The sequence below is a fragment of the Zea mays genome, chromosome 2 (genome assembly GCF_902167145.1).
Source record: "Zea mays cultivar B73 chromosome 2, Zm-B73-REFERENCE-NAM-5.0, whole genome shotgun sequence".
NCBI lineage: Eukaryota > Viridiplantae > Streptophyta > Magnoliopsida > Poales > Poaceae > Zea > Zea mays.
The window spans coordinates 183713599-183733842 of NC_050097.1; the positions used below are offsets into that span (position 1 = coordinate 183713599).

At 52.8% G+C, this 20244-nt stretch overlaps 1 protein-coding gene across 4 annotated transcripts; it reads right to left on the minus strand.

Moving 5' to 3' along the window:
• Nucleotides 1–42: 42 nt before the first annotated feature.
• On the minus strand, nucleotides 43–9814 carry LOC103647398 (malonyl-CoA decarboxylase, mitochondrial). Of its 4 annotated transcripts, none has more exons than XM_035965409.1 (13): nucleotides 9124–9813; nucleotides 8880–9024; nucleotides 8698–8788; nucleotides 8209–8267; nucleotides 7864–7941; nucleotides 7677–7760; nucleotides 7226–7401; nucleotides 1322–1444; nucleotides 1148–1220; nucleotides 790–875; nucleotides 622–706; nucleotides 448–499; nucleotides 43–323 (listed from the first exon to the last, which is right to left on the minus strand). In XM_035965409.1, exons 1-12 carry the CDS (start codon nucleotides 9651–9653, stop codon nucleotides 485–487), a joined length of 1545 nt encoding a protein of 514 aa, XP_035821302.1. In that variant the 5' UTR covers nucleotides 9654–9813; the 3' UTR covers nucleotides 43–323; nucleotides 448–484. The 4 variants fall into 4 exon arrangements, with proteins under 4 accessions (XP_035821302.1, XP_035821300.1, XP_035821301.1 ...); XM_008671939.4 differs by having other exon boundaries at nucleotides 51–323; nucleotides 448–502; XM_035965407.1 differs by having other exon boundaries at nucleotides 45–502; nucleotides 9124–9814.
• Nucleotides 9815–20244: the final 10430 nt, after the last annotated feature.

The following is a 20244-nucleotide window of genomic DNA, read 5'->3' on the forward strand; positions in this document are numbered from 1 at the left end:
CTTCTAATTGTAAACTGCACTGTTCATAGAGTGGAGTTTAAATATGGGTATAAGTATGAATAAGCTGGATATAGTCTCACGTTCGTGACATACACATATGACATATGTTTAAATATGGGTATAAGTATGGATAAGCTAGATATAGTCTCACGCGCATGACATACGCATATGACATATCTGCAGTATCTTTTTTCTGCAACATGTTCCAAAAGAAAAGGAAATCATAAAGACCGAGTTACAGCAGTCAATTTGTCACCCTTTTACAAACTAGTTAAGTATACACGAGGACCAACTCAGAAACATATGCCAGAAGCTTTTAAGACCTACATTGTGCAGTACAGTATTATTTTATGAACACTCGTGTTCACAATGAACAGGGGAAGAGCTGCAGTATCCTATCAATGTAAATCATCTTGGTCCAAAGTATCCAATGACTGAAAAAAATACCTCAGGAAGCAAAAGTCCGTTCCAGAAATATTTTGTCTCATAAATCCTTCGGCTGCTACAGAATTCTCAGTGAGATATAAAAGCAGGATGACAAAAATAGCAGAAGTAATAAATGGGGGTGGTTCAATCAAAATATATATATATCAGTATAAGGCACAAGCCAATATTACTAACCTCAAGATACTCAGACAGGCTAGGTGAAGAATGGATGAGCCCTGTACTCGAATATGACAATGCATACTCTTCTATGTTCTCTAATCTGTTATCATAGTTACAGCATATTACCCATGAAACCCATCCAAAGGTATTAATCATATCACTAGTACATCAATAGGAGCGTACCTGTAAAGATAATTGACCATGATACCTCCACTTTGTTGAATGCCCTTCTCTGATTGGTCAGCCATCCAATTAATTCTCTCAATCATCTACCAAAATAGCAAGTGCTGTTATGTGAAGCGGTTGTTTCAAATAGCTAGTTATCTGATTTGATTAGGCCCCAAGTTTACACATGAAAAATATCATATAATGTCTTACATAGTAAAGAAGGTACTACAACATCGTTTTACAATTTTATTTAAAAAAATCACCGGGTCTGCCCTTTGTTTATTTTTTTCAGGTACAGGTCAACCAAACATGACAAAACCACATCTGTTCTTCAGCAGCACCATTTCAAACTGAATTTGTGATAGTAGCTTACTGCTCCATTTTGCAAGTGAAAATTTGCAACAGCGTCTAGAGCTTTTCCTCGCTTCTTCTCTCTGGCAAGATACCTAGACATAATAAGGCATTAGCAAAAAACTATCAATGATCGCAACTAATTAATTTGTGTTTTCTAATGTGCACATACGGTGGAAATAATGTTGTTACATACCTTGCACATAAACGCATAAGAGGTGATTTTAATGCAGCAGATAATTTGTCAGACTTTACCCACTGTCTTGATTTCAGTATATCTTGCAATAGTTCAATCCCTTGTTTTCCATCAGCTTGTTCGCTGCAGCAACAGTAACAACACAGCTGATCAAAGATCAATAATGAACTTTTTAAGTTTTTACCCTCTTGCTTTGTTGAATAGAAATATATTCACAACAAACATGAACATGAGTTGATAAATTGCAAAACAGATGCATCCAAATTCCAAGAAAACAGAAATATATGGAGTTACTAGGTAGTACTAATGTTATGGCGGAGGCAAGGTTGGGGGAGCGCGAGGGGCCACCCAGGAGCCTTGTCCATGACCAAGCAAGAGGGAAGGTGATATGGAGGTTGTACGAGTGGTAGGTTTGGGGTCTAGAACCAGGACCCCGACGCTTGGACGCCGTCGGGCTGTTGGATGGGGAGGCACGGTACTGTTCACACGGATGAACAATACTATAGTACCCGTGGTACTGTCCACTGGATGGGCGGCGAGGGTTAGGGACGTTGGGGAGGCCGGCCGCATGGATTTCCCCATGACGGGCAAGAGAGAAGAGATTTCCTTCTAATCTCTTGTTTACCTTCAATTGATACAATCCCTCTTCTTATATAGAGAGGGTTACTTGACCTCTAAGCACTAGATCTAATCTTATCTCTAATTCTAATCTTATCCCAAACTAGCCTTATCTTTATCTAACCAACCTAAGGGTGTGCTACAGTATCGCCATCACCGTAACGGGCCCTCTTGGGCCCTGACAGAAGGTTTTTCCTCCTTAATCCTTGCTTCCTCCAAAAGATTATATTGCCCCTATATTTATAGTTCCTAGAGAACTTGACTTCCAAGCAAACTAGAGGAGGAATCCTTATAGATTTGGACACTCCTTTTCCTAACAACCCAAACCTATTTACTAAATCAACTCTATCTTTATCTCCAAGCAATATCTTTTCCTAATCTAGACTCATGCGCTTCAATCCCGCGGATACTGTTCATAACATCTCTCACCCCCACTTCAAACAGCTAAACGTCTGGGTAGCGGTCTATAAGAACGACTGAAGGAGACCGGCCGGCTGCAGGGTCGACATCGTGTTGCGCTGATACGAGACGCACGCGCGGATGAAGTCGCGAACGAGTACTCGATCCTCTGGGATACAGAAGTCCTCGCGTGGGCGCTGAAGGGTCGTTCTGATCCCTTCGTGTACGACCACTTCGAAGAAGGATGGCGGCACCGAGTGCCCTATATCTGATACGTCGAGTGCTCGGGGACCCATGTGAGGTGCCCTGGGCCTTGGCGTGTGAGTTGCCCTAGGCCCCAGCGACGAGTTGCCTCGACAGTGAGTTGCCCCAGGCCCCAACGATTGGTGGCCCTAGGCCTTAACAAGCGAGTTGCCCCGACAACGAGTTGCACCGGGCCTCGACGCCATTGGCTATACAACCACCTGGATCCCACAACGTAGTCTAGACGGGTCTTGAGACCTAGAAGTGGTCGCAACAACGACCAGTACAGACACCCTCGTGGAGGCCGGTGATGGAATGTGGCGGCGGTATGTAGTGCGCGCCTGCAAGGGACCCCATGCCTTCTCCCCATCGGTTGGTGGCTAGTCCATGCCACACAGGGAAGAGAGGACGAGTTATGATGGAGAACGACGACGAGGGGTGTGCCTTCCCAACCGAAGCCCTGCAAACTTTGAGTTTGCCACCCACTAGGGGAACACCATGCCCGCTACCCATAGGGGGAACCCCATGCCCAACATCCCCGATGTAGCAGACGCGATTGAGGTCCTCCACACAACATTGTGCAACTTGGAGGAGTTGCGAAGGGGTGTGAGACTGAATCAACTGTAGATCATGCATCTCCCACATCCATCGACATGTTAGGAGGCCACAATAGCAGCCTGTAGTCGCACCGCTGCTAACACTTGGCGGGTAAGCATCTTCACCGTTAGCTCCATCGCGATGTTCGTCAACTGTTCGATCTGTTCAACGAATGCAGGTATCGAGTCGGTGTTGGTGGCTACAACTGCTGAGTCAAAGTCACAACAGGACAGGGCATTGACCGCTGAGTTCAGGCGTCCCGAGTGGTACTCCACTGCAAAGTCGAACCCGAACAACTTGCTCTCCACGGTGGTATGCTACGCGTGGAGGTTGGCCACCTACTGGATGACCTCGGAGAGGGACTTTGTCATGGCGTCGAGGGTGGATGGCGGCACTTCCTGTGGCGCCAACGACATGACCCGCTGTGCTGACAGAGATGAAATATTGACGTCAATCGTAATAATAGTGTCAAAACCTGACATCTCTAATATCAGATTGTTATGGCGATGACTAGGGTTAGGAGAGCACAAGGTGCCCCTCCAAGGGCCTTGCCCACAGCTGAGCAAGAGAAAAGGGTTTTCCTTCTTAATTCTTTTTTTCTCGAAAACACGCAGGAGAGCTGCCCCTTTATATATTAAGAAGATAGGAAAAAGGTCTAAAATAGACCAAACAACAGCAGGCCTCCTCACGGGGGCCAGAAAATAGCATACAAAAAAGAACTCATCATGTGAAAGGAACAAACAACACACCACTCTAGAGAGCAGCTGCAGAAGCAGCCAGAGAACATAGGCCCTTCGCCCCAGCTGCCTCCCAACGACTTCTCTCCTCGTCTGCCCAAGCAAGGATATAGGTGAGGCAAGGAGACAATCCATTGAAACACATTTGTTCCGATGAATCCAAATAGTCCAAGCACCCAGGATAATGAGGGAGTTAAGGCCTTTTCTGGTGACACCTGAGACCACCTCTGAAACCTCCTCCCACCAATTCATGAAGGAGGTGACCGCCGGCTGGGGAGCTAGGGAGTGAAGCCCAAATTTCCAGAAAAGCTGGTACCAAAAGACTCTCGAGAAGGAGCAAGCCACCAGAAGATGATCAAGGGTTTCTTCAGCTTGGTCACAAAGCAGACATTTCTCATGGTCGTTTAGGCTTTTCTTAGCTAAACGATCTGTTGTCCAGCATCTATTATGGGCAGCAAGCCAAATGAAAAAACGACACTTTGGCAGGGCCCAAGTTTTCCAAACCCTTGTGAAGTGTCCAAAGGAAATTGAACCCATGAACAGTCCATTATAAGCAGATTTTGCAGAATACATTCCATCTGGGGCAATACTGAAAATATGTCTGTCTTCAACTCCAGGCTACAGCTCAATGGCTGAGAGCATCTCCCATAGCTAAAGGTAATCAATCAACACACCCACTGAGAGAGCCTGTGGGGGACAGATATCCCCCGAGTCCACTGGAAGGCTAAAAGACCTCACGAAAGGCCTTGGGCCCAATAGTTCGCAAGGTCATCCCTTCGTGGGCCTGGGGAAGGACGTCTAGTGAAGTGGATTGACACAAGATTGGATCAACGCGAGCCCTGAATTTGAGCAACGACCGCAGCAGTGATCCGACCTTCCCGTATAGTGTCCTCATACATCGGAACTGAATGGAGATAGGTCGGCGGAATTATAGGAAGATAGGCTCAGTCGATTCACTATTACTTAGGCACACGCTGTTATTATATTCACATGTAACGCCCCACGGTCGAGTATATAAGGCCTAGGGGGCACCCCCTCAAAAGCATCTCACTCCTTAGCCATTTACTCAACTCTCTAGTATCCTCCATACTAGAGAACTCCCTTGTAACCTACCACACAAAAGATCCACACCAGGACGTAGGGTATTACGCATCTCAAAGCGGCCCAAACCTGTACAAGATCGTCTACTGTTTCTCGTGCATCTGACACGAACCATCGAGCTACAGTCGGTAACACCGTTCTACTCCAAAAAGCACCTTGAGGGGCAACCCCGGGTGCGCGATCGGACCCAAAACACCGACAGAGCCCCTTTTATATCGGCAATCCATTTTCTGTTAGTCAAAGCTTCAATCACAGTTCTGTTGTTCACAATCCGCTTAGGAATTGTAGCTAGGAGTCTAGGTGCCAGGTCTGCAATTTTTTTACCGTGTAACCACTTGTCTTTCCAGAATTTGGTGTTGGCCCTGTCACCAACTTCAGTGAGCACTACCTCATTAAAGAAGGAAGTGGCCTTTTTTGGGATTTTCATTGGGAGACCAATCCAGGGCCTGGAGGGGTCTGTTTTAGACAGCCATAGCCATCTCAATCGTAGGGCCCAGCAGAGTTCTTTTAAACTGGAGATACCCAGCCCACCAAGCTGAAGGGGGCGGCAAACCTTTCTCCAAGCCACAAGGCAGTGCCCCGCATTTACCTCTTTTCGACCTCGCCAAAGGAAACCTTTCCTTAATCTGTCAATGGCATCTAAACCCCATTGTGGGATATCCACTGTCATTGCCATATAAACCGTCATGCTGGTAAGAACATGCTGAACTAGGGTTCTTCTCCCTGCCTTCGTCAATAAGCCTGCCTTCCAATTTGATAGCTGGTCAGCAATTCTATCAATAAAAGGTTGGAGGTGCTGCCTAGACAGCTTGTGCAAGGATAAAGGAAGACCCAAATAACGGCAGGGGAACGAAGATATTCCACAAGGCAGCAGACCTTGGGTTTCCACCATATCCTCCATTGAGCATCTGATAGGAATGACATTAAATTTCTGGGCATTATTGTGCAGCCCAAAGGCATCCCCAAAAAGCTGAAGAATGCCAAGAGTGATAGATAAATCTGCTGCTGATGGGTGAACAAAAAGGGCAACATCATCAGCATATAAGGAGATTCGATGGAGCTTTTTCCTATTGGATAACTGCTGGAGTAAACCCTCCTCCTCTGCCTTGGAAAACATATATACCAGGACGTCCATGGCAAGAATAAACAATAAAGGAGATAGGGGATCCCCTTGCCGAAGTCCTCTCCGGTGGATGATGTGCTGTCCTGGAAACCCATTCAGCATCACTTGAGTAGAGGAAGAGGTCAACAAACCACAAATAATATCCCTCCAAATCTGACCAAAACCAAGCTGCTTCAATACTTCAACTAGGAAAGGTCAAGAAATCGAGTCGAAAGCCTTAGTAATATCCAACTTGTAGAGCAAAGAAGCCTTATGCTGTTGGTGAAGCAGTCTTGAGGTTTGTTGAACCAACATAAAATTGTGCTGGATGAATCTACCTTTAATGAACGCACTCTGGTTAGGTGACACCATCTCATTAAGCCTTTTAGCCAACCTATTGGCTAGGATCTTTGTGATCAACTTAGCAAAGCTATGCACAAGGCTGATAGGCCTGAAATCCTTCACCATTTCAGCTCCATCATTCTTTGGGATCATGGTTATATATGCAGAATTAAGGCGCCCAAAATTATCAAACTTCCTACCCCAAATAGCGGAGATTGCAGCCATCATATCAACTTTTATAATGGGTCAGCATACCTTGTAAAAGCGACCAGTAAAACCATCAGGCCCAGGGGCCTTGTCAGCAGGGAGCCTTTTAATGATATCCTCCACTTCTCGCTCAGAAAAGGGAGGTGTTGAGTTTGGACTCGCCTCATCGTGGTGAACCATTTCTAAGAATAGGGTTGCTGGACTCACCCTTGCCGCCTTCACCCCAACAGTTCCTTCTTAATTCTTGCTTCCTTCAAAAGGTTATATTGCCTACTTATAGTCCTTAGAGGACTTACCTTCCAAGCAATCCAGAGGAGGGATCCTTATAGATTTGGACCCTTCTTTTCCTAACAAGCCAAATCTATTTCCTAAACCAACTCAATCTTATCTCCAAGTAATATCTTTTCCTAATCTAGACTCATGCGCTACAATCCCATGGATACCGTTCACAACGACAAACTACCTAAAGGGAAAAGAAGTTAGAAAACGTAGAAGCATAATACAAGTATAGTATTGGCATGAAGCTCAATTTCAGACATTGCCTCAGAACGAACATACATGGCATCATGAATCATTCTCTCTTCATCAGGAAGAAGGATGGATTCTTTGAAAGTAGAACAGGCTCCTAGTGAATTCCCCTCCCGTGATTCTGCCTCTGATAATTTTATTTGGGAGGCCAGCTTAGCAAGAAGCCATTGCATCAAACCAGGGATTGGGCTAAGTGTTGCAAAATTCTGCATGAAATACCAGAAAAGAAGTATATAACATTTAAAGTATTACGAAACACAACCAATGTCTTAATACGAACTTCATGAGCCTGAGGAATTAGTTTGTAATGTTACTATCAATGCCTCAACTAATTTTGAGTGAACTAGTAAGTACTACATTTTTAAGCAAAGCAATTAATTGACACTCAGAAGCACAAGGCTATTGCATCCCAGTGGTTTAGAACAAAATAAAAATGACATGTTTGACAGTGATGATTAATATTGGATATTATAAGTGGTACCTGTACTGATGGCATATCTCTTCTCAACATGTCAATCACACGCTTGAGAAGAAACTTCCCTAGATTAATACCTGATAAACCCGGCTGATAACATTAATAGATGATTAGCTTGAGACACCATTTTGTTGTCAAGCTAGTGCCTATAATAGAACTATATTTGTGAATTATGTTTAGCAACTTTGATCACCTGGGTTGACGATATTGAGTAAAATAGTGCACAACTAGCTTCAGATTCAGGAGTTGGGGGGTCATCCCACAAGACCTCCTACAAGATAAAAGAAGAGAATAAGGTGCTGCAGAGGAATATGATACCCATTTAATTGATAAAGAAGGGCAGACCTAGTGCTGGAGGCTCCCACATGAGCGGGGTCTGGAGAAGGGAAAAACCAAGGCAAGCCTTCCCCTTGCAAATGTGGAGAGACTGCTTTGAACCCGTGATCTGATGACTCAATTATACATCTATGACCAGCTCTAACCACTACACCAGACCTGCCCTTCTACCCATTTAATCGATATGAAAAAATTTAATAACCTGTATAGATGCTTCCATATCTTTGAGTAAAGCAACTTCAATGAAAATCAGTGGTTCCCCTAATGTTAAAAGAAGATAGTGAGAGCACTAAAAAAAGCCAACTGCAGCACAAGTAATATTGCAACAGCCGATTGCTGCACTCAACATCTTAACCACAAACAGTATAGATGCAAACATGCAGTCATACACTAATTTCGCCCTAATAGAAAATTATTATTTTTTAGATGATGGGAAAATTGATACATATTAGGATAAGGTGAACCTATAAACTAGATATCTGCATTAGATTAGGCACATTTGCAGAGTTACTTACAAAACTAGATTAGCTTGTAGCATGACTAGTAACAGTAGCCAGCAATACTCTAGAAGTTCAGAAAGCCACGACCAGTAAACAGACATTTTTGGCTTCACCGGCTTCTAGCTCTTCCATGTAAAGTATCAAAGAGCCCGAGCTGTTTGCATCTATGCCAAATGGGATCTCAATCCTACCTGGTATTGCTGGATGGAAGTACCCAAAGCATCGGCGACCAATGCCCAATCTTCTCTTCAAGTCTATCAGATTCCTGATTGGATGTACGGCCTAAATAATTGAACTCAAAACCATCAGTTGAAACACCGTAGTAACAATTCATGCTGCACCAAGCCAAATGAACGGGGAGCCGGTCACAAACTTCATATGCCACAATCTTCTCTAGCAACGAGGCAGGATCATCCCAGGTTATCTGGTGGAGCGTCAATGCAGCAGGACTAAGCCAAGTCACCAGTTTCTCCTTCAAGTACGAGTCCAGAGCCCGCAGCGCTGAAACGTTCTCCTCTCTGCATTGTAAAATTGAGATCAGACAGGGTCCCAGGCACCACAAATCCCCAAGTTTCTCGTAATGAAAATAAGGCAGTGTTAATTGCAATCAATCTCACCCCAGCAAGGCGAGGAGATCGGCACGGAGCACGGCGAGGAGCTTGAGCCCACCTGGCTGCGCGTTCATGGCCTCAAGGAATCCGGCGTACCGGGGCCGGAGTGCATCCCGGAGCCCCCTCTCCATCCGGTACAGGGCCGACGCGGCGCCCTCCTTCCCCTCCTCCGCCTCCACGTCATCCACGCCTGATGGTTCGGCGGAGGTGACGCTCATGTACTGTTTCATGAGATCCCGGACACGCGCGCGGGGCACATCGTAGTCGACGGCGAGGGAACGGAGGACCTCGCGGCGCCCGACAAGGTCGAGGGAGCGGTACCCATCGGAGAAGCTGTCGAGCGCCGCGGGGGGCGGGGAGGCGGCGGAGGCAGATACGTGGAGCCAGTGGCTGACGGAAGCCACAAGCGGGGCGGCGGGGTCGGGGTCCGTGGGCGGCGGCGGAGGGGTCGGCGGAGGCGGGGAGGAGATGGGATTGGGCTGCATGCGGGCGCGGAGGACGACGGCGAGCGACTTCGATATGTTGTGTCTTGTCATGTGACGCAGCCGTGGTCGTCGCTGGCGAGGCGGCTGAAGGCCGGAGCCAGGGAGGGTGACGGCGCCGGTGGTTGCGTTTTCGCGGGCGGTGCCGCCGTGCCGCGGTGCCAACTTTTGCGGTTGGGTTCGGCCGGTGACCGGTAGGTGTCGCGCTGTCTCCAGCAACGTCCACTAAATTTGATCCTCTAAAGAAATATTCTTTGTCCTTTACAGCACTCTCTAATAAGGCGTTTGGTTTGAGGAATGAGCTAATCCATCATCTTCTCATTCCTCACTATTTTTGTTTGGTTTGTGGAATGGAATGAGTTGATGCATCACCACCTCATTCCTCATAGTTAGTTAGTTAGTACTAATATGAGTAATGGGGTCATCCCACCAAATTTGAGGAATGAACTCATGATGCATCACCTCAATTTGAATGTAGTGATTCCTTAAACCAAACATCTCATAAAACATTCTATACTCTATATCTTCTTCATCTCCAGCAATATCCCCTAAATTCCATCCTCTATATCAACAGTGTACTAGATTTGACATTCTATATTATTTTTTACTACTCGTCACCACGTGAGCGTACATGCACAAAAAAGGTGTACAGTGTATAGAGCACCCTCTACAGATAGATAGAGACGCATGCCATCCTCTAAATTTTAGAGGACGCTTTAGAGTTCCTTACTTTCGGCGTTTCGGGACCGGAGGGTCCCTGGGCCGATAAGTGAAATGTCGCCGCGTGCCCCAGCCCAGATGGGTCGGCGCGAGACGAGGCGCGAAGGGGGGAAGAACAGGCGGCCGGAGTGAGAGAGAGAGGTGGAAATCCCGCGGCCTTCGTGTTTGTCCCGTGCCCGGGTCGGGTGTGCTTGCAGTAGGGGGTTACAAGCGTCCACGCGGGAGGGGGAGCGAGCGGCCTCACGCGAGCGCCTGTCCCGTCCTCTTCCCCGCGCGGCCAACCCTCTGTAAGAGGGCCCTGGTCCTTCCTTTTATAGGCGTAAGGAGGGGATCCAGGTGTACAATGGGGGTGTAGCAGAGTGCTACGTGTCTAGCGGAGGAGAGCTAGCGCCCTAAGTACATGCTATCGTGGCAGCCGGAGAGGTTTTGGCACCCGGTTCATGTGGTGTCGTGGCCGTCGAAGGAGCGCTGGAGCCTGGCGGAAGGACAGCTGTCGGGGCTGTTGAGTCCTTGCTGACGTCCTCTTGCTTCCGTAAGGGGGCTGAGAGCCGTCGTCGTCATAGAGCGTGCGGGGTGCCATCATTACTTGTCTGGCGGAGCGAGCCAGATGGGACGCCGGTCTTGTTCCCCGTAGCCTGAGCCAGCTTAGGGTAGGGTAATGATGGCGCCTCCTGTTGACGTGGTAGGTCCGCGCCCTAGGTTGGGCGATGTGGAGGCTCCTCCGAGGTCGAGGTCGAGTCTGTCTTGCGTGGCCGAGGTCGAGTCCGAGCCCCTGGGTCGGGCGAGGCGGAGACCGTCGGCTGAAGCCAGGGCTAAGTCCGAGCCCTGGGGTCGGGCGAAGCGGAGTTCGTCGTCTTCTGGGCTGAGCCCAAGTCAGAGCCCTGGGTCGGGCGGAGCGGAGTTTGCCGTCTTCCGGGGCTGAGCCCTAGTCCGAGCCCTAGGTCGGGCAGAGCGAAGTTCGCCGTCTTCCGGGGCTGGGCCCAAGTCCGAGCCCTGGGTCGGGCGGAGCGGAGTTCGCCGTCTTCCGGGGCTGAGCCCGAGTCCGAGCCCTGGGTCGGGCGGAGCGGAGTTTCCTATGGTGCCTGAGGCCGGGCCTGACTGCCTGTCAGCCTCACTCTGTCGAGTGGCACAGCAGTCGGAGCGGCGCAGGCGGCGCTGTCCTTCTATCAGGCCGGTCAGTGGAGCGGCGAAGTGACTGCGGTCACTTCGGCTCTGTCGACTGGAGGACGTGTGTCAGGATAAAGGTGTCAGGCCGCCTTTGCATTAAATGCCCCTGCGATTTGGTTGGTTGGCGTGGCGATTTGGCCAGGGTTGCTTCTTGGTGAAGACTGGGCCTCGGGCGAGCCGGAAGTTCGTTCGTCGCTGGAGGGGGGCCTCGGGCGAGATGGAGATCCTCCGGGGTCGGCTGCCCTTGCCCGAGGCTGAGCTCAGGCGAGGCGTGATCGAGTCCCTCGAATGGACCGATCCCTGACTTAGTCGCACCCGTCAGGCCTTTGCAGCTTTGTGCTGATGGGGGTTACCAGCTGAGAATTAGGAGTCTTGAGGGTACCCCTAATTATGGTCCCCGACAGTAGCCCCCGAGCCTCAAAGGGAGTGTTAACACTCGCTTGGAGGCTTTTGTCGCACTTTTTTGCAAGGGGACCAGCCTTTCTTGGTTGCGTTTTGTTCCGGTGGGTGCGCGCGAGCGCACCCGCCGGATGTAGCCCCCGAGGCCTCACAGGAGTGGTTTGACTCCTCCGAGGTCTTAATGCCTCGCGCAATGCTTCGGCTGGTCTGGTCGTTCCCTCATGCGAGCTGGCCGTAGCCCGGGTGCATGGTCGGGTCCCAAGTTCTCGGGCTGGTAAGTTGACGCTGTCAACGATTTGGCCAGAGCCGGGTTTGCGAGAGCAGCCCCCGAGCCTCTGCACAGGGCGAGAGGACGGTCAGGGACAGACTCGACTTTTTTACATACGCCCCTGCGTCGCCTTTCCGCAAGGAGGAGGGGGGAAGCGCCATGTTGTCCTCGAAGGGCGCCGAACATGGTGTCTCCGGTGAGCTGCTGGCGGGTAATCCGAGCGGACGTCCGTGCCCCATTTGTTAGGGGTCGGCTAGAGGCCCAGAGGCGCTCCCAAAAGTACCTGCGGGTGATCTGCCGGACCCGGTCCCCTGTCGACGGGGTCCGAGGGCTCGATGCCTCCCTCTGATGGGATTCCATTACAAGATCGTTCCCGCTGGTCTCGGAAATGTCCTAGGGTACCTCGGGAGCGTAGCCCGAGCCTTGGTTATGTATCGAACGTACCCAGGGTCATCCCTCGCTCTATGTCTGAGGCGGATGTGAACCCTTCGAGGGCCAGCCTTCGAACCCCTGATCAGTAGTGGGCGCGGAGCCCGAGTGGCCTGAGGCAGCCGTTGAACCCTTCCGAGGGGCCGGCCTTCGAACCTCTGACCAGTAGTGGGTGTGGAGCCCACGCGCTCTGAGGCGGCTGTTGAACCCCTCCGAGGGGCCAGCCTTCGAACCCCTGATCAGTAGGGAGGCTCGGAGCCTGTTTCCTTCACGGGGAAGGATCCTTTTTGGGGTATCCCCCTTTCCCGGTCCCTGTTGTAAGAGAGAGAAAGAGGAAAAGGAAAAGGATACGAAATCGAATGACGCAGCGTACCTTTTTGGACGCGGTCGTTATGGCGAAGGCGAAGCGTCGCTTGCTTCTCCTGCCAGAGGCGCCGCCTGTCCCGCCGCGGAGTTAATGCGACGGAGTGGGCGGTTCGCGGGGTGGCCGTTGCGCGTGCGCGAGCCGTTCGAGGAACGGAACACAGGCGCGCCGTCTTCACGCCGTGAGAGAGGGTTCTCTCACTGCCCCAGGATGGGACGTGGGCTTGTCTGACGACGTGACCGCTGCTCCTGCCCGCCTGCCACCGCCATTACTGCCGGCCCATTTTTGGCCGTATTGACCATCGCGCCTGGCTGGCACTGTTGGGTCGTACGCAGGGTTGCCTCGAGTCGCGGTACTGGTTCCGCAGTCGAGGAGGCGTGGCAGTGGTGCGAGTGGCGGTGCAGTTGCTTGCACGTAGCGACCGGCGCGCCGGTGGCGTGACGCGTGGGCGTGGGCCCCCGTGCTGGGTGCGTTGGAAGTCGGAGGGACGCGCCCACTTGGCGCGGTTGCATGCCGCCTGCATGGCTGCCCGCCCTTTCGCCCGCTGGTCTGGGCAAAAGCGGAGGAATGCTCGTAACCGTTGGGCGGTTGCATGCACCGCGCGCGGCGGTTTGGCTTCTTCTGCTCTGGGCCAGCTTGCATGACGCGTGGGACCCAGCCCCCGCGCCGTAGGGGGAGGACCTTGGAGCGTGTTGGAGAAGACTCAGCCCACGACGGCTGGGGACGCAAGTAGGGAGAGTCGCCTTTAAAAGGAGGGTGACCCCCTTGGAAGGCGACCATGTCTTCGCGCTCCCTTATGCATCGTGTCTTTCCACCTTCCGGGCCCCCGGATGGGGGACACCCGCAATCCTTCCGCCTTGTCGTTGGAGGAACGCAACTCCGGGGGAGTTGGTACCTTTCAGCCATCGTTCGGCTTCAAGGATTTTCATCACGCGGCCCGGCTGCACCCCTCCGCCGGTGGTCACCCAAGACGGTGACCACCAGTATAGGTGTACATTCGGGCCGCCCGGCCCGGCCCGGCCCAAGCCCGAAAAGGCTCGTATTGTTTGAATTTCGGGCTGGTCCGGCCCGTTTGAATTTCGGACCGTGTCGGGCCGGCCCATGGGCCTAGCCCTCGGCCCACGGCCCGACCCGTAATTGATTAAACGTGCCGGGCTCATTTCGGGCGGCCCGAAATTCATTTTTTGGCCCGAAATTCACATTAGGGCCCGAAATTCAATTTTTGGCCCGAAATTCAATTTTTGGCCCGAAATTCACATTAGACCTCTAAATTCAAAAAAAATAATAAAACAAATAAAAGATAAGACAAATAAATTTGAACAAAATTAAAATTAATATTTGTATTAATTAAAGTTACCACAGCTATGTAATGACTATCTCGTTTATAAATCATTTTGTTAGAAGGAAAAAGAGTATAACCAGCTCTATACAAAGTTCGTAAGTTCAGTTTATTGTCTAATGTTCATAACAAAAGCAAAATTACATCACACACTCTAATTCAAAGCTACAAAAAACATCTAACTAGCATTATCTCTAGCTTTGTGTTCTTTATCAAGTATATGAAAGTGTGGAATGAAGTGTGGTTTTAATAAATATATGGGCCTTTTCGTGCCTCTATATGGGCCATTTCGTGCCTGCCTTAAACGGGCCGTGCCCGTGCCCGCCCATGGGCCGTGACCTCGGCCCAAACCCGGCCTGATATAACGGGTCGTGCCGGCCCGGCACTAAATTATTTCGGGCCGTGCCGTGCCTGGGCCGTGCTTTTTTTTCCGTGCTTCGGGCCGGCCCATCTGGCCCGGCCCAAATGTACACCTATAACCACCAGCCCCTGGATGGGGAGAAGCAAGCCGGGCGGCGGCCCCCGCCTCTCCCTCAGCTTCAAGGATGCTTACCATCCTTGTTGGGGCGGAGAGCGAGGCGAGCCAGGGCTCTACCTCCCACACGGGTCGGCTGGCCACCTCCTCTTCCAGCTTCTGGTGGTGGAAACCATCCCCCAGCTCTGCGGAGGAGGCGTCCTCCAGCCATGCCGGGGAAGGCGAACTGTTGCTGCCCAGCTAGGATGCAACATTCCGCCCTCTTCCTCGTTTTCGTGGCGAGGACGGTAGCGAGGACCTGCCGGTGCGCTTTGGAGCGGCCTGCTCTTTGGCTTTGATGTCTGGTTCGCGCCCCTTGAGCGGGGACGCGAACGAGAGCCTTCCGGTCGCCGCACCCGTCCTGGGACCATAGCTGCTGGTGCAGAGGTCGCTGGCGAGTCGCCCGGAACTTGTCGCTCCGCAGGCTCCCCGGTGTGGAGGTCGTTCACACCCGCGGGGACGGAACCGGAGTTCCGTTTGTAATGGCACCTTGAATGCCAGTGTTTTTGTTCATTGTGGCTGTCGGGGCCTGAACGTGTATGTATTTTTGGCGCGGAGCCATGTTGTCTAAACCGCTTCACCAAGCGTGAGTCGCCCCATACAAAGGTGACGAGTGAGGTATCCGTATCCCGGAGGCGTAGGAGTCCCTCGGCTCGGTCGACCTTACTGTCCAAGGCTTCTCTTGCTTAGTTAAAGGAACCCCTCGGCCGCTCTTCGATGAGCCGAAGCCAGGGGTAGCGGTGTCAGCATGGACAAAGGCAGAGTTGGCTCGAAAAGAAGACTTGGTCGGCCGGAGCCTGGCCGGGTCGTCCGTTAGCGGGACCGACGCCGGAGTTGATCTGCCGAGGCCTCGGACCGGGATGATGTCTTCAGGGGACAGCTGGCCGAGGCCTCGGGGCGACCAGCCGAGCCACCTGCTCGAGCCGGATTCTTGGAGAAGACCCTGGCGGCGATGGCCCGGGAATGATGATGATGTCGTCCTTCAGAGTGGGGATCCTCGGACCGTGTCGCCGTCCGAGGCTAGGTCGGACCTCGCCGAAGGTGTAGTCGACGCCGAGGGTGCTGCTGCTCCCTTCAACCGTCAAGATCCGAGCCTGCAGGATCGGGTTATCTTGTAGTGTGCATTTTCTGCGGCCGCCGAGGCCCAAACACACCCTCGCCATGTTGTAAAGCTGCGCTTCTTTTCCTCTTGTTTCGAGTATCTGGACTTTTTCATCGGTAACAGAATTGTCTGTGCGAGCGAGAGTTGCTTTTCACGGAAGGTGATGAGTGAGGTATCCGTATCTCGGAGGCGTGGGAATCCCTCGGCTCGGTCGGCCTTGCCGCTTACGCGCACTCTTGCCCGTCCATGGGGTTCTGTCACCGGCGTAGTCGAGAAAGCCCGAAGAATCGCTTCGGCAGAAGAGCTTTCGAACGTGAAGACTTGTTCGGTCCACGGAATCACTTATCCGAACGCGAGTTACTTATCACAGAAGGTGATGAGTGAGGTATCCGTATCCCGAAGGCGTAGGAGTCCCTCGGCTCGGTCAGCCTTGGCTGCTTACGTGTACTCCGTCGTTTTCAGGATCCACTTTCGAAGCAGTCGAAAAACACGAAAGACATTCTGGTAGAAAAGATCTTTTTCGAGGAAAATTTCGACGCAGAGGGGGTTCCCCCCTTTTAGCCCCCGAGGGAGGGTCGGGCTTTGCCGAGGCAAGGCTGACCCTTCCTTGATGACTAAACTTTGCGTGGGAGCGAGGTATATGAATAACTTGAAAGCATCTTAAGGGTAGAAGCGACGTAGCTGTTGGATGTTCCAAGCGTTGCTGTAGACCTCGCCTTGACTGTTGGCCAGCTTGTACGTCCCGGGCTTCAGAACTTTGGCGATGACGAACGACCCTTCCCTGGGAGGCGTGAGCTTGTGCCGCCCTCGGGCGTCCTGTCGCAGCCGAAGCACCAGGTCTCCCACCTGGAGGTCTCGGGACCGGACCCCTCGGGCGTGGTAGCGTCGCAGGGACTGCTGGTACCGCGCCGAGTGTAGTAAGGCCATGTCCTGAGCCTCTTCCAGCTGGTCCAGCGAGTCTTCTCGACTAGCTTGGTTGCTTTGGTCGGCATAGGCCCTCGTCCTCGAGGAACCGTATTCTAAGTCTGTGGGCAAGATGGCCTCGGCCCCATAGACTAGAAAGAATGGCGTGAAGCCCGTGGCTCGGCTCGGCGTTGTCCTCAGGCTCCAGACCACCGAGGGGAGTTCCTTCATCCATCGCTTGCCGAACTTGTTGAGGTCGTTGTAGATCCGAGGCTTGAGCCCTTGTAGAATCATGCCGTTGGCACGCTCTACTTGCCCATTCGTCATGGGGTGAGCCACGGCGGCCCAGTCCACCCGGATGTGGTGATCCTTGCAGAAGTCCAGGAACTTTCTGCCGGTGAACTGGGTGCCGTTGTCGATGATGATGGAGTTCGGGACCCCAAAACGATGGATGATGTTGGTGAAGAACGCCACCGCCTGTTCGGACCTGATGCTATTTAGGGGTCGTACCTCGATCCACTTGGAGAATTTGTCGATGGCGACCAACAGGTGCGTGTAGCCCCCGGGTGCCTTCTGCAAGGGGCCGACGAGGTCCAGACCCCACACAGCAAAAGGCCAGGTTATGGGTATCGTCTGCAGAGCCTGAGCGGGCAGGTGGGTCTGCCTTGCGTAGAACTGACACCCTTCGCAGGTGCGGACAATTCTAGTGGCATCGGCCGCCGCCGTTGGCCAGTAGAAACCTTGTCGGAAGGCGTTTCCAACAAGGGCCCGAGGTGCGGCGTGATGGCCGCAAGCCCCCGAGTGTATCTCTTGTAGGAGCTCCTGGCCTTCGGCGATGGAAATGCATCGCTGGAGGATGCCTAAGGGGCTGCGGTGGTAGAGCTCCTTCCCATCTCCAAGCAAGACGAACGACTTGGCGCGCCATGCCAACCGCCGAGCTTCGGCTCGGTCGAGGGGTAGCTCTCCTCGGTGGAGATACTGCAGGTACGGGGTCTGCCAGTTTTGATTAGGCGCGACCCCGCTTCGCTCCTCCTCGACGCGAAGTGCCTCACCCTCGGGGGCCGAGGGTACCTCGGGCTGAACCGAGGGTGCCTTGGGCCGAGCTGAGGGTGCCTCGGGTTGGGCCGAGGGTGCCTCGGACTGAGCCGAGGGTGCCTCGGACTGAGCCGAGGGTGCCTCGGGCTCGGACGTGTCGTCGATCTTGACGGAGGGTTGATGCAGGTCCTGGGAGAAGACGTCCGGGGGAACCGTTGTTCGCCCCGAGGCTATTTTAGCCAGCTCGTCCGCAGTCTCGTTGTAGCGTCGGGTGATGTGGTTGAGCTCGAGCCCGTAGAACTTGTCTTCCAGGCGCTGAACCTCATCGCAGTAGGCCTCCATCTTCGGGTCGCGACAGTGGGAGTTCTTCATGACTTGGTCGATGACGAGCTGCGAGTCACCGCGAGCGTCGAGGCGTCGGACCCCTAGCTCGATGGCGATCCGCAACCCGTTGACCAGAGCCTCGTACTCAGCCACATTGTTGGACGCCGGGAAGTGGAGGCGTAGCACGTAGCGTAGATGCTTTCCGAGGGGCAAGATGAAGAGTAGGCCTGCGCCGGCTCCTGTCTTCATCAGCGACCCGTCGAAGAACATGGTCCAGAGTTCCGGCTGGATCGGAACTGTTGGGAGCTGGGTGTCGACCCATTCAGCCACGAAGTTCGCCAAGACCTGGGACTTGATGGCCTTCCGAGGGGCGAACGAGATTGTTTCGCCCATGATTTCCACCGCCCACTTTGCGATTCTACCCGAGGCCTCTCGGCACTGGATGATCTCCCCCAGGGGGAAGGATGACACCACAGTTACCGGGTGAGACTCGAAGTAGTGTCGCAGCTTCCGCCGCGTCAGGATCACCGCGTACAACAGCTTCTGAACTTGTGGGTAGCGGATTTTGGTTTCGGACAGTACCTCGCTGATGAAGTAAACTGGCCTCTGGACGGACAATGTATGCCCCTCTTCTCATCTCTCAACCACAATCGCGGCGCTAACCACCTGAGTGGTCGCGGCGACGTAGATCAAGAGGGCTTCTCTGGCAGCGGGGGGCACCAAGATGGGTGCGTTGGTGAGGAGCGTCTTCAGGTTCCCGAGGGCTTCCTCGGCCTCAGGGGTCCAAGTGAAGCACTCGGCCTTCCTTAAGAGGCGGTACAGAGGCAGGCCTCTTTCGCCGAGGCGTGAGATGAAACGGCTCAGAGCCGCAAGACATCCCATGACTCTCTGTACGCCTTTCAAGTCCTTGATGGGCCCCATGCTGGTGATGGCCGCAATCTTCTCCGGGTTGGCTTCGATGCCCCGCTCGGAGACGATGAACCCCAAGAGCATGCCTCGGGGAACCCCAAAGACACACTTCTCAGGATTAAGCTTCACGCTTTTCGCCTTGAGACATCGGAATGTCACTTCAAGGTCAGAAAGGAGGTCGGAGGCTTTCCTCGTCTTGACTACGATGTCATCGACGTAGGCCTCGACCGTCCGGCCAATGTGTTCGCCGAACACATGGTCCATGCACCGCTGATACGTCGCACCCACATTCCTCAAGCCGAACGACATGGTGACATAACAGTACATGTCGAAGGGTGTGATGAAAGAAGTCACGAGCTGGTCGGACTCTTTCATCCTGATTTGGTGATACCCTGAGTAGGCGTCGAGGAAAGACAGGGTTTCGCACCCAGCAGTGGAATCCACGATTTGATCGATGCGAGGCAGAGGGTAGGGAACCTTCGGACATGCTTTGTTTAGACCAGTGTAGTCTACACACATCCGCCATTTCCCTCCTTTCTTTCTCACAAGCACAGGGTTGGCAAGCCATTCGGGATGGAATACCTCTTTGATGAACCCTGCCGCCATTAGCTTGTGGATCTCCTCGCCAATGGCTCTGCGCTTTTCTTCGTCGAATCGGCGCAGAGGCTGCTTCACGGGTCGGGCTCCAGCTCGGATATCCAGCGAGTGCTCGGCGACATTCCTCGGTATGCCGGGCATGTCCGAGGGACTCCATGCGAAAACGTCGGCGTTTGCGCGGAGAAAGTCAACGAGCACTGCTTCCTATTTGGGATCGAGCTCGGAGCCGATCCGGATCTACTTGGAGGCGTCGCCGCTGGGGTCGAGGGGGACAGACTTAACCGTCTCCGCTGGCTCGAAGTTGCCGGCGTGACGCTTCACGTCTGGCACCTCCTTAGAGAGGCTCTCTAGGTCGGCGATGAGGGCCTCGGACTCGATGAGGGCCTCGGCGTACTCCACGTCGCATTCGAACGCGTGTTTGTACATGGGGCCGACGGTGATGACCCCATTGGGGACCGGCATCTTGAGCTTGAGGTAGGTGTAGTTGGGGACGGCCATGAACTTCGCGTAGCATGGCCTCCCCAATACTGCGTGGTAGGTTCCTTGGAACCCGACCACCTCGAACGTGAGGGTCT

Bases quoted from the DNA above. Each gene is read 5' to 3' on its own strand.
- LOC103647398 (XM_035965407.1), bottom strand. From the start codon at position 9,653: ATGACAAGACACAACATATCGAAGTCGCTCGCCGTCGTCCTCCGCGCC. The intron at 1,445-7,225 runs GTATGTTCGTTC...CTGTTGCTGCAG, and splicing joins AGAATGATTCATGATGCCAT to CGAACAAGCTGATGGAAAAC. The intron at 1,221-1,321 runs GTATGTAACAAC...TATTATGTCTAG, and splicing joins CTTATGCGTTTATGTGCAAG to GTATCTTGCCAGAGAGAAGA.